Genomic DNA, 12310 nt, shown 5'->3' with positions numbered 1-12310 from the left:
AATTATTCGGACGCTAAGTTGTGTCAACTAATTCAAGGGGAGATACCCCAACTCATACATTTATGCTTAATCAATCAGTGGAAATACTCGATTTTGAGGCAGTCCGGCACGCCATTGTACTTTCGCAACCGCGGTTCTGTGGTGCTTGCGTTCGAATAAAGTTCAGGCCAGGCGGCTAACTAAACTTTTGCAAATTCCGATGAATTTAAGCAATTTTAGTTCATGTTTTTGTTGTTGTTTTTGTTTTTGTTGTTATATACGAAATTATTTAGTAATCAAAATGTCATGCTGAAATCAATTTGTGTTAAATTAAGCGGTTGCTTTCATATAAGCAAGGAAAAGTTAATGTGTTTTAATTAAATTTAATTTTGTTTTAATTAAAAAAGGCTAACCACATTAATGTATGCCGTAAAAAAGGTAATGTCCGCATGTTTTTTAACTATTTTTGATTAATAATCGATAAATGACAATGATTTCATAATTCGATAGACGAATAATTTAAAATTATTCGTATGTGATGTAAAAATGGGACATACGTTATAAAAACTTACTCATTGTGACATATAAAAATTTTGAAAAACGTCTTCAAGCAAATATAAATTCAGTAAAATGATAAATTATGTAGTTGAAATGATTAATAATATTTAGAAATTGAGTGTAGAAGAAGTTATCGATAAAGATCAAATTAAAATCAATCAATATAGACTAATCATTCTGTTCAATATATTAATTGTTTTAGATCATTATGTGCTGATATATATACTATAAAAATAGAAATATATTTATATTTATTATAATACAGTCAAACTTCCATACCTCCAAATTCTATAACTCGAATTTTCTATAACTCAAACTAAAAGTGCACCAGGGTTTAGACAACAAATTACATACAATAACAAAAAAATTCTTTAACTCAAAGTTTCCATAATTTGAACCTTTTCTTTGCAAAATGCTGCTACGAGTTATTTTGGAGTTGGACTGTATATATATAAAATATATTATTATAATATATTAAAATATATATAAAGTATATATAATATAGATATAATTATATTATTAAATTATTATATTATCATTTTAATATTGATTAAATCAGTTACTTTTGATATTAATAAAAATAATACATAATAAAAATAGTTAAATATATTTAAAATGATCATTTATTGATCTATGTATTAATAGGTTTATTTTTTACTATCTATTTAATAAAATAAAAATATAGAATGATGTAAAGAAATGACCTTATATACTGACCCATTGAATTCAGTCATAAAATTAAAAATTATATATTATAAGTTTATATTTAAATCATTTCATAAGACTCATAAATTGTGTGTCCCGATCAACTAAAAATACAAAATCTGGGAGGAGCAATAAAAAAGGGACAATAGAAACAATTTAATGCAAACTTATTTGCAAACCATTGCAAATGTTCTGACTTAGCAAGACTGAAATATTCTTATATGGAAGCCTACGAACTAGTGAGCCGGATGATTATTTCAAATATAGATCTATCAAAAGTAATCTGTTTTATAGCGCTCGTTGAATTGAAAAGTTAAAATTTCATATTCTGATACAAGATGATTTTTATTTAAAATAAATATTTCTGCCACATAAAAATATATATAATAACAGAATTTAGTTTGTAGATAAATTGCCAATAAATTTTCTCTGGGATTAGCTGAATTTTGTATATGAGGTGTAAGAATATTATCTTACACCTCACACACATTTTAATTTATTTTTGCACCCACTCATATAGTCTAAATGTATTTCCTAAAACAAAATGATTTTATTTTTTTTTTAAATATTATTTAAAAAATATAATATTACATTTTATATATAGATTTGAATCAAAACTGTTTATAGACTATAGTATTTTTCGTAGTTTTATAGTTATTTAAAAAATTTTTTTAATACTCTCTGTTCATATTTCTTTACCTTGAAACAAAAAGGTTAGAACGATTTTTTGTTAAAATTGTAATTATGGTATTACACATTATCTAGCTTATTAAGGTTAGTAATATTATTCTTTAAAATATCAGTGGTTCCTGTGGTATTACAGTCATGAAGTATCTTTGAAATTGCAAATTTATCATAAATCACTTAATTTTAACTCATATTTAAATTTATGTTTAATATGTAATAATCCCATATTTTCGTAGAATTGTATTGGAGACAGAGCGTATGTTGAGACCCATTTATGTATGGTTTTTGAAATATAAAGCCATATAATTGAGAAGAATCGATTATATACAGTATAAAATTTCTAATATATTCTTTTTAATACTTTTATTCTATAGTATTTTTATTTTATATTTTACGAATGATAGAAATATACTTCATATTCTAAATATTTACGGAAAAATAAAATAGATTCTTGAGATCTGCAAATATGTTAGAAGTGCGAAAAGTTTCAAATCTTTTGAGAGTTGAAATAAATAAATAAAGTAATTGATGAAGAAGTTATAAGTATGTATATAAATTTTTATGTAATATGTGCTATTTTAAATCTATATATTATGTAGATTATTAATATATTTAATATATTCATATCTTTTATAATTTAAAAAAAATTGCGTGTAAATGAATCATCCCGAAAAGCGTATTCAGAATTTTTGAGATTTTTCTTTAAGTTTAAGTATAGATAATTTCTTATTCCTTCCAAATTCCACGAAATACGATGACGCTATGGTGTTCTCAATAATATGAAAACAATAAATGAATTTGTCATGATTAAGATAGATTATAACATATTTAATAACATTACTTACTTATTTACTTATTAGTAATGAGTTCAAAAATAGTAGGTCAATAATATATGGTATATAAAATAATTAAATAATATATTTATTTTAAATATATATAAAATGCTGTACCACTAAAGTATTTTTATTGTATAGTTAGTATAGATCAGTAATCGCAAACTTATGACACGGGTGTCACAAATGGCATATATGTAAATTTCTGCGCCACATATCTTTATTAGTATAGTATAGCAATGGCAATAGATTATGCGAGTGTAATAATTTTGAGATAGAGAGGGGAGGTCATTGGAACAACAATAAAACAATACCGAAATTTGGTACGAGCTCACACTAGTATAGATAATATATACCATACTAGGTTAGAATTATGTTCTGTTTTCGTGTGTCAAATTTAATTCTTTCTGATCATTTTGGTATATATCAGGCTAGGAAACTTTATAAGGATGCAATAAAATATGCTTTGATTTATTTAAATTATCTTACTTTTAATAATAGGGGTCTCTTTACTATACAAATAACGCACAAGCGACGTGGTATCCTCACACAAGCGGTCATAAGATTGACAATACACTTTTAAATTCAACCTGTGTAGCTAATAATTATGTCCTTAAAGTTAATATTTGTTATAGCCATCAGATTTGTTAGTTACTAGGATTTCATAGTGGAACGCTTTTGTGTAGCTAGACCTGTGCATTTGCATTATCTACTAGTTAAGTACAATTTTAATGAATATTTGCTTTGTATTTGCATCCCCCACTCGAATTTCCCCACTTTACCATATATATACTTCACAATCGTAAAACTTTGGTTAAGATGTACCCATATAATATACTTCATAATTGTATGGTTATATTTTTTAACAAATTAATTTTAATCATTGAAGCAAATAATATAATTAACATAACTAACATTGGTAACTTTATTTCAAGAAGTATATACGTTGACTACTTAGACCTATTTAAGTCTAAATATTTTTATTTCTTAGCAATATTCACTGTAGGTATAAAATTAAGTACAACGTATTACTTATTTTAGATTAATTGTTTCGAAGCGAGTTATCTGTTAACGCAATTAAAAAGTATCTATATTACATATTTACCTTGCTTTAGATAATTTTAATTTTTATTTATTTATTTTATTAATAAATGTTTAATAAATTCTAACAAACTTTTTAAATGTGTATGTAAAAAATCTACTTGTACTTCGTTTTTATATGTCAATAATAAATATAATAATTATACGAAGGGGTTAATAAAAGTTCTCTTAACTGGCAACACAGAATAAATTTTTGACGAATTAAAAAATGGGGATTTGGTATAGTATCGCAATATTTTATTTAAAATAAAGTAGTGGATATAGAAATATTAAAACGCTAAATATACCCAAGACACGAATAAACTGCCGTAGCACAGTAGCTAGCAAGGTTGAAAATGAAGAGCAAATCCATTTTTTAAATACTACGCCCGATTTAGTAGTTGGGTACTGTATTCCATACAATTTAACTGAGAGTCGTTAACTACTATTCTGTTATAGACAGATTACAGAAATCTACTCGATTTACGTGCTTTTATAGCACGTAAAGAGAATACTCCATCGCTTGTGACCGTCAAAAAATGGTTTTGAAGATTTTTGGGCGACGTTCGTGAGAAGGAATCTTACGTATTTGATCTAATTCGAAACAGGTGTAAGCCAGGTCTATCTATGATTTTAATAAATATTTTAGTACGAAAGGAATTAATATTTCTTTTGAAAAAATAAGTCTTATGTTCGTGTCCGTTATTGACCCAGGAATATATTGTTGAGACTGCGCTTGAGAGCTGTGGTTATATCGTGAATATAAAATATTTATTTTGGATACATGAAGAAACCACCACGATAGGTCCATCGCATTTAAACTGAAACTCAAAAAGAGACGTGTGTATTTTAGTTTAATATTTTTTCAAGAATTTAAAAATAAACGAACCTTTATTAAAAATGTAATAAAGCTTAGTTCTACAAGTACAACCCAGAAAGCAATAGTCGATAGTATGGAAAAGGTGATATCCATCCTTCATTAAAGCTATCCATCCATTGAAGCTACGCAATAAAAGTCAGCAACAAAAGTAGTAAAGTCAATATATTTCATCAGATAAAAGTTAGCTGTTAAAGATTATAATGACGGTTATTGCTGTCTAGTTTTCTGAGGTATAGGGGTCAACTGCTTTACACAACCACAAGTTTCTAAACATTTGTTGCCAAATTAGGAAAAAAGGAACAATATTAATATGTTCTTTATTGTTATAATGTGCTCACTTAGATTTCTGAGAAAACAAGCAACTTTATTACGGTCTCAAGGAATGAAGAAATTCATATTGCAAGATATTTCCCGAACTTTATGCCGTGTGATTTTTGGTTGTTTTTTGGACAATTGTGAGGTGTTGAGTGCTTTAATCTCAAAGTTGCGAACAGTTCAATTTTCAGAACTGTTCTAGAAAATGAATCTACCGACTTCAAAATATATAAAAATTATTGGAAACGAAAAATGTTACAGATTAAAGTCATAAAAATAAAATTATTTTTGTAAATTTTTTTTATATTCAACTAAATAGACTTTCGTTAATCTTCTTGTAATATATCCCACGCACTACATGCCAAACCATTCCACCAATTCATGATACAAACGTATTACTCTCTTTTAATCCAATTAATTTAATGAAGCTGAACACAATAGATTTCCCCGCAATCCACAACTTCATGAGTAGAATAACTACTTAAAAATGTTTGGTATAAAAAGGTTCCAAATAGTAAGCAAGGAAATTAAACTATAAATTAATAACTGTTGAATTTTCTCATGCACTAATAACAATTTTAATTATGCCAAAATTAACTAATGGCATTCCATGTTGTCGGCTGAGTATCGCAGCACGTCAATTTTCTTTATTTGCAATTTTCACGCCATCCATTCCAGTCCTCCCATTGTGAGCACCATCCGTTGTCAAGCGCTTCTCTTATTATTTCGAGCAGATGGTAGTTTTCAGTGTCAGCAACATCAACATAGTAGCGACATCAACCGCTACACCAGAAGCGGTGCCAGCACCAGTGGCAGCAATTGCTTCCTCTGCTGCAAATTCAACGAATTTCCGATGAGTATGAATGATGCTTCCGCATTGAAATTAAAAAATTTGCGTTGAAATATGCGAAAAAAAGAAATACAAAAAAGAAAAAGAAAACAAAACAACTACTATAAATATATTACATTTTCACAAATTCATAAAAATATCTCAAAAATAAATCTACAAAAAAAAATGTTCGAAAGTGTGTAAATTGCAGATACTCGGTCTTCTTGCTTTTGTTGCTCTTATCTGTAGTGTTGAGTGCTATGGTAACGCTTCGATGATGCTGCGCAACTTCCTTCCTTCATTCGGCCTGATGTCATGGAAGAACGGTGGAATGGATGAATGGTTTGTTGTTGCCTGCTTATTTGTTTGTTTTTCCGCTGTGCCATTAAATTAATTAATCTTTCCATGTTGGCTTTATTCTTTCATTTTGTTTTAATTACTTGCCACGGTTTTAAGTACTTTAAGTTTACATTAATTAAAATGTTAAATTTTCATGAAAGACAAAACCAATATCCAGGACAGTTTGACAATTTGATGTTATCCTGATGGATTTCTTTCAATTTGTTGCACAATTTATATAAAAGAACTACAAAATGTTATTAAATTTTAATTAAACTTTTTTATTTTATCTTAATTTGATTAATTTTTAAAAATTAAGCACAGCTAATAGTCACTATAAATGATCAGCTCATTAGTGTTATTTTTTAAACCAATGCGTTTCGCACGACTTGACTATATCTATTAAGGCTAGGCGACGTTGTTCTACTAAGGGATCTAATATACAAAATCTTGGTGTTGCTGAAGTGCGTTTTCTACTGTGTGGTTGGAAGAGAATTTTCTGATGTTGTAACCTCTTGCAAGCGTTGCTATCATTCACGATGTTAAGTCATTCACGATGTGACCTCTTGCAAGATAGTTCACCTAGTTTTTAGTTTATTAAGACATGGAGGCAATTGCCAACACATACAGAAACGTCGATTTATCGAAGATCTTTTTTGAATATTTTCAATGTCCAAGATTTCTGCGCTGTAAAGAAAACATAGTAGAAGGAATGAGGATAGTGGTATTTTCTTGCATCTCAATTTTCTATTGAACTTATAGTAGTGGCAATTCTCCGTTTGATGTCTAGGGGTTGACCTTGTTGTTATTAATGAAGATGGTAAGGAAATATAAGTAATTTTTCAAAGCTCCAAAAGTATAATTGTAATAATCATTTGACTGTCAGAGCAAAGTCGATTTCTGCCAACCTTCTTTCGCTGTCCAACCTATTTTTGAGAGTTTCCCTTTTCGATATCGACAAAATCAGTAGTGCTATAATCAATTATATTGTTATCGTTACAGTATTCAATGTAGACTATTGTGCTATTACAATGTATACCTGTCCTATAAACTATTACATTTTTCACAAAATCAAAGAGGTTAATAGGTAAGGAGCTGTCTTATCTGAAATCTCCAATATTATCAAAAATTTCAGAGAGTTAGGGATAGCTATAGATATTTCTCAACTTCATCCACTAGAGATTTATAAGTTTTGCAGGGATATCGAGTTTATTATAGTGTAACTGCATATGTCAGATAAATTCCGAAAGACTCGTGTCGAGGATATGTGGATATTTTCTAAGATTTATAGCATTATAAATACCAAGTAAATGGTCGAATGACAAATTTTGTAATCACATAAATAACGTCTGTTTAGTCGTCTGTCATAATGCTTCTATCTTTGATACAATATGCTGCATATATGCAGCGGATATTGACATTAGTATTAGTAGTTAGAGCAGGTCTTCGGGTATTCTGTCTTAAAAACTGAACAGACAGTGCTGAAATTGCTATCGTTGGACATATTGTCAGTTGTCAGTGAATGAGTTGATCAATTCTCGCTATCAGCACATCACCGTTGGCATCAAACAATTTCTCAGTTAGGTTATATCGGTTTATTGTTTTGCTATTCTAAACTCGTTGGAATAACTAATACTACGATCTTCATATAGCTAGCAATGGTATTAAACCAAAATCTTTGTCTATTTAAAACTTAATGCTCGCATCTATAGAGTTTGAACTGGTGTTATCGTCAGAAGACAGTTTGGAAATGTATTTATGCCATACTCTCACCCGAAGTATGTTTAATCACACTGTCATATTTGTCGGAAACTTCAGTCTTGAAGCCTGAAATAGAGTTTATTTAACTCTACTTAACTGAACTCTCAACTTAAAAAAAATTGAGGTTATTTCTTCCTCATTTCTTGATATTGTTCAGGAAAGACTTGCAGTCAATTCTCAAAATTTTAATCCTTGCTACTATTTCATAGTAACAAACCCTAAAAAAGGAATAGAAGAAAACAGGTCAACCATTAGAGAGTATGTAACTGCATCTTTTTTTTAAAGGGTTCGAAACGACTTGAAAAAGTTTAATAATTGTTGGATAGAATGTATCCAAAATGTGTTGGCTTCTCTATCTGCAATATCACAATGAACTGTTAGTAATTCACAGCATTACTTGTTTACCTACGGGTGTGGTTTATGTAAGTTCCGTAATATGACTATATTATTATATATATATTAAAATATATTTACTTTATAAATATTTGGTTCTGTTTAATTATTGAGTTAAGAATTTAATTAGAGTTTTTATTATTATTATTATTATTTATTATTATTTATTATTTTTATTTATTATTTTTATTTATTATTATTATTTGTTATTATTATTTATTATTATTATTTATTATTATTATTTATTATTATTATTTATTACTATTACTTATTATTATTATTTATAATTACTATTTATTATTATTATTATTTATTAATGAAAGAAACTAAATTCTTAATATAAACTGTTGTGATAATTATAATAAAAATGGTAATAATAGTAATAAAAAACGATAAATTTTAAATATCATTTTATAAGCTAAATATTCAGTTGCCTTTAAATAAATATTTGTATTCTGTTCATGTCTTAAATAAATATATAATACTTCTCATTTGCTAAAAACGTTTGATATATATAGGAATTTTTATTTTTTTGCAGAAATTTAACACCGAAGAAAATATCTACAGGAATTTTATGCTTAAACAAAAAGAAAAGAACAAATTTTAATTTTATGTGCTATTAAAACTCTAGTTCTTATCCCTAATCCTCACACAAATACTTGAAAAATGCCAAGAAATGGTTGCGATTCCAGTACAAATGATAGCGGCGCTTGTGGAGGCGGTAATGATGGTTGCATTTATTCCGATGAAGAATTAATGGAAACGGGAGTTGTATTCAGAGTCAAAGTAAGTTTGCAAATATTCACGTTGCATTGTAATTTTATTTTATATCCTTGTTTATTTTCTTCAATAATATATACTGGGGTTCAATGCACGGGTCTGAAAGTATTACACATTCTCCCACTTGTTCTTCTGCATGCCGCAAATACTTTGTGTAAAAGTATGTGCGCTTGTTCTTTTGTGGTTTCAGGCAATTTTTTCCCATTGCTTTAGTATGAATAGGTATTTTACTTTATTTTATTTTAATTTTTTTTTTTTTTGTAACTGAGTAGCTACTTCCGTTCTGCCAACAATTCTTTTCAATGTCGATGCCACATCAAAATAAACACTGAACTTTGTTAACCCATTAGGCTTTTAAGCCTTTCTGTATCGTCTTTTCATTTTATTTCTGAAGTGATACTTAACATTTTTAAATCTTTGCTTTTTTTCGTCTTTGCAGTATACCGGTTGTATTGAGGTGAAGACCTCAATGTCGTCCCTTGATTTCAGTACGAGAACACAAGTTGCAAGGTTAGTATGAAGAGAAGATAAATTCCTCATTGAATTGTATTGTATTACTTACCATATAAATTGAATCATTTGCTTAGAAATAAGTAATTTACTTGGGTAGATAATTTTAATTAAGGGGTTTCATTACATGAAAAAGGAAGAAAAATAATTTTTTTTTATAAATAATCACATCATCATAAATTTTTCTTTCTGTCATGTAGAGAATGCATAAATCGTGTCTGTGAAACTGCAGGTCTGAAAGTAGCAAGCAAACGACGTGTTGACAAGAAAATTCTGGAGTACATATCTGATAAACCATGCATGGAAAATGCTGGTAGAAATGTTTTGATGAGTGTGTCGAGTCGTTCAATAGAAATAATTAACGTGGAAAATGGGGAGATAATAGCTGGTCACAATATGCCACGCATATCCTTTGCGTCAGGTGGAGATGCCGTAAGTACAAGTTAATGTCATATCAACAAATATTTAAACTGCTATTAGGATCCTTTATTCAACATGATTACTAAATATTCATTTTAATTTACAGAATACTCTTGATTTCCTTGCTTACATCGCAAAGAATGAAGATGAATGGCGTGCTTGCTATGTGATAGAATGTTACCCTGGACAGAGTGAAGATCTAATAGTTACCATTGGCAAATCCTTTATGCTCCGTTTCAATGCACTAAGCCGGAAAACGTTAGTTCATTTATTTGTTATTAATTATTATTATTAGTAATATAATCTGTTAATCTATTTTATATTTATAGTCATCAACCTCCAGAAAATTACAACACCGGTAAAGAAAATGATAAAGATTATTATAATGATTTGCCCAATAAGCTACCACCTGACTTGTTAACTGAAGATGATTTAACGAAGCAGCAAATGCAAGTACAACAACAACAACAGAAACAACAATTTAAAGTTGGACAATTAAATTTGAAGAAGCCACGAGATCGTCTTAGCAGTAATTTAATTGATTTAAACAGTCCTCCACCTGATCAAACAAGCAGTAAAGTTAATTTGAATAGTTTTGATCCAATGAAAAGCAACTCCAATACACCAAATGCAGTACAGGCACCAGTTCGTGATGTTTTTGATATACGTAAGTTCTTTCTAAATTTAAAGAGAGCATATGTGATTAAAATAGAAAAAAGTATTTGTTACTAATTGAAATAATAATTAAGTAATTGAAGTAACAATATTAAGTATTTACAGTAACAATTAAGTAATTGAAGTAATGAAGTAATTAGTTAATTAGTATTCTTCCACCAAATGACGAACTGTTAAGGTAAACATTTAATTAACATTTACATTTAAAAACCTAATTAGTTTTTTGGGTTTATATTAAACTTATATAAAATCAGGGATCTCTATTTAATATCTATGCAAGAGCAGTGTTAAGTTTTGTTTTTCCCCAATTAATGTCATAGCATGGACTGCATACAAATCCGTCCATTTGTAATGTGTGTTCTAACCGCAAAACATTTTTATACCCTATATACAATAATTTGCTTTCAATTGATTGCCACCTTTATGATAAAACTGTAGATAAGTATAGGTATATAGAATATAGCCATGCTGCATCATGCACTCCACATCACTCCACAGCATATTCTTTTTGTTGTTGTAACTGGCTTGGACCTGCGAGCAGATAACATGGGTGAGGTAGTGGATGGGTAGTAGTTGGTGAAGATAGAGGGGGTATGAGGATAAGGGGTGGAATGAGTGGGTAGCATTTAAATGAACATTAACCTAAATCCAGACGGAGAAACCTTCTAGGGGTTGGGTGCAAAGGTCAATTGGATGGAGGTTTGTGTGCGTTGAAGGATAGGTGTACAGATGGACATCATTGTATTAGCATTTCCAGGGGTAAACCATTATTTTGCACGATAGAAGATAGGATAAATATTTTAAACAATTAGTGGTGAATTTTATATTTACGGAGCCAAATTAAACATTTTTTCTCAATCACATTCAAACCTTAATTACAAATATTTATTATATTTATTTATTACATTTATTTATTATATTTATATATTACATTATTTTATTATATTTGTTTCGCCTATTATTGTTTAAGATATGAATTCATAAGATATCATTGATCACAAACTGTTTTTTTCATACAAAATATCCTGAACGAAAGTTATATAGATTAAACCACAGCCTCTGCTATAGTAGCTGGCGAGTGTCATTGTAGGGTTTATAATTTTAGCTATGGTTTTCAGTTGCTATTGCCAAGAACTCTTATGTCTTCGTCGATACAACTAATAAGACATGTTTTTGATCGTTCCTTGTGTCTGGTATTCGCTAGGTCGAGTCCAATCTATACTCAAAATGAATGTTAAAATGTTTTCATTTTGAAATCTAATGTCTGCCATATTTAACAATATATATTTCACTTTTTTCATTATATATTACACGAATGAAAAAATAAATATGTATTCATTATATATATTTTATATATCTTTCGTTTAAGATAATTCCCTTAAAATTTTAATATAAGTCATAATTAATTTTCAGTAGATACATATATACATAATTATACATATATAGTCATCATTTTTTTTTTATAACGAAATAATAAATTTAATTAATGTAATTAATAAATATACTTTAATTAAATTTGTTTAATATTAATACATTGCATTAATTACAGAACCTTATTCATTATGT

The 12310-nt window shown here is 28.4% G+C and overlaps 2 protein-coding genes across 2 annotated transcripts in view; one reads left to right on the top strand and one right to left on the bottom strand.

Moving 5' to 3' along the window:
* Positions 1–12304, top strand: part of LOC119679182 (SHC-transforming protein 3-like) — a gene marked incomplete at its 3' end in the record, with an annotated part of 119324 nt that extends 107020 nt beyond the window's left edge. The window contains exons 2-7 of the mRNA XM_038091388.1: positions 8898–9145; positions 9579–9649; positions 9850–10081; positions 10176–10327; positions 10399–10736; positions 12294–12304. Coding sequence (XP_037947316.1) covers positions 9026–9145; positions 9579–9649; positions 9850–10081; positions 10176–10327; positions 10399–10736; positions 12294–12304 — 924 coding nt within the window. The remainder of the gene's footprint in view (positions 1–8897; positions 9146–9578; positions 9650–9849; positions 10082–10175; positions 10328–10398; positions 10737–12293) is intronic.
* LOC119679179 (tudor domain-containing protein 7-like) overlaps positions 1–12310 on the bottom strand; it is a 26236-nt gene that overhangs the window by 8286 nt on the left and 5640 nt on the right. The window lies entirely within an intron of this gene.

This window comes from Teleopsis dalmanni, chromosome 2 (genome assembly GCF_002237135.1).
Source record: "Teleopsis dalmanni isolate 2A chromosome 2, ASM223713v2, whole genome shotgun sequence".
NCBI classification, from domain to species: domain Eukaryota; kingdom Metazoa; phylum Arthropoda; class Insecta; order Diptera; family Diopsidae; genus Teleopsis; species Teleopsis dalmanni.
This window is presented reverse-complemented; position numbering and strand designations above follow the sequence as displayed.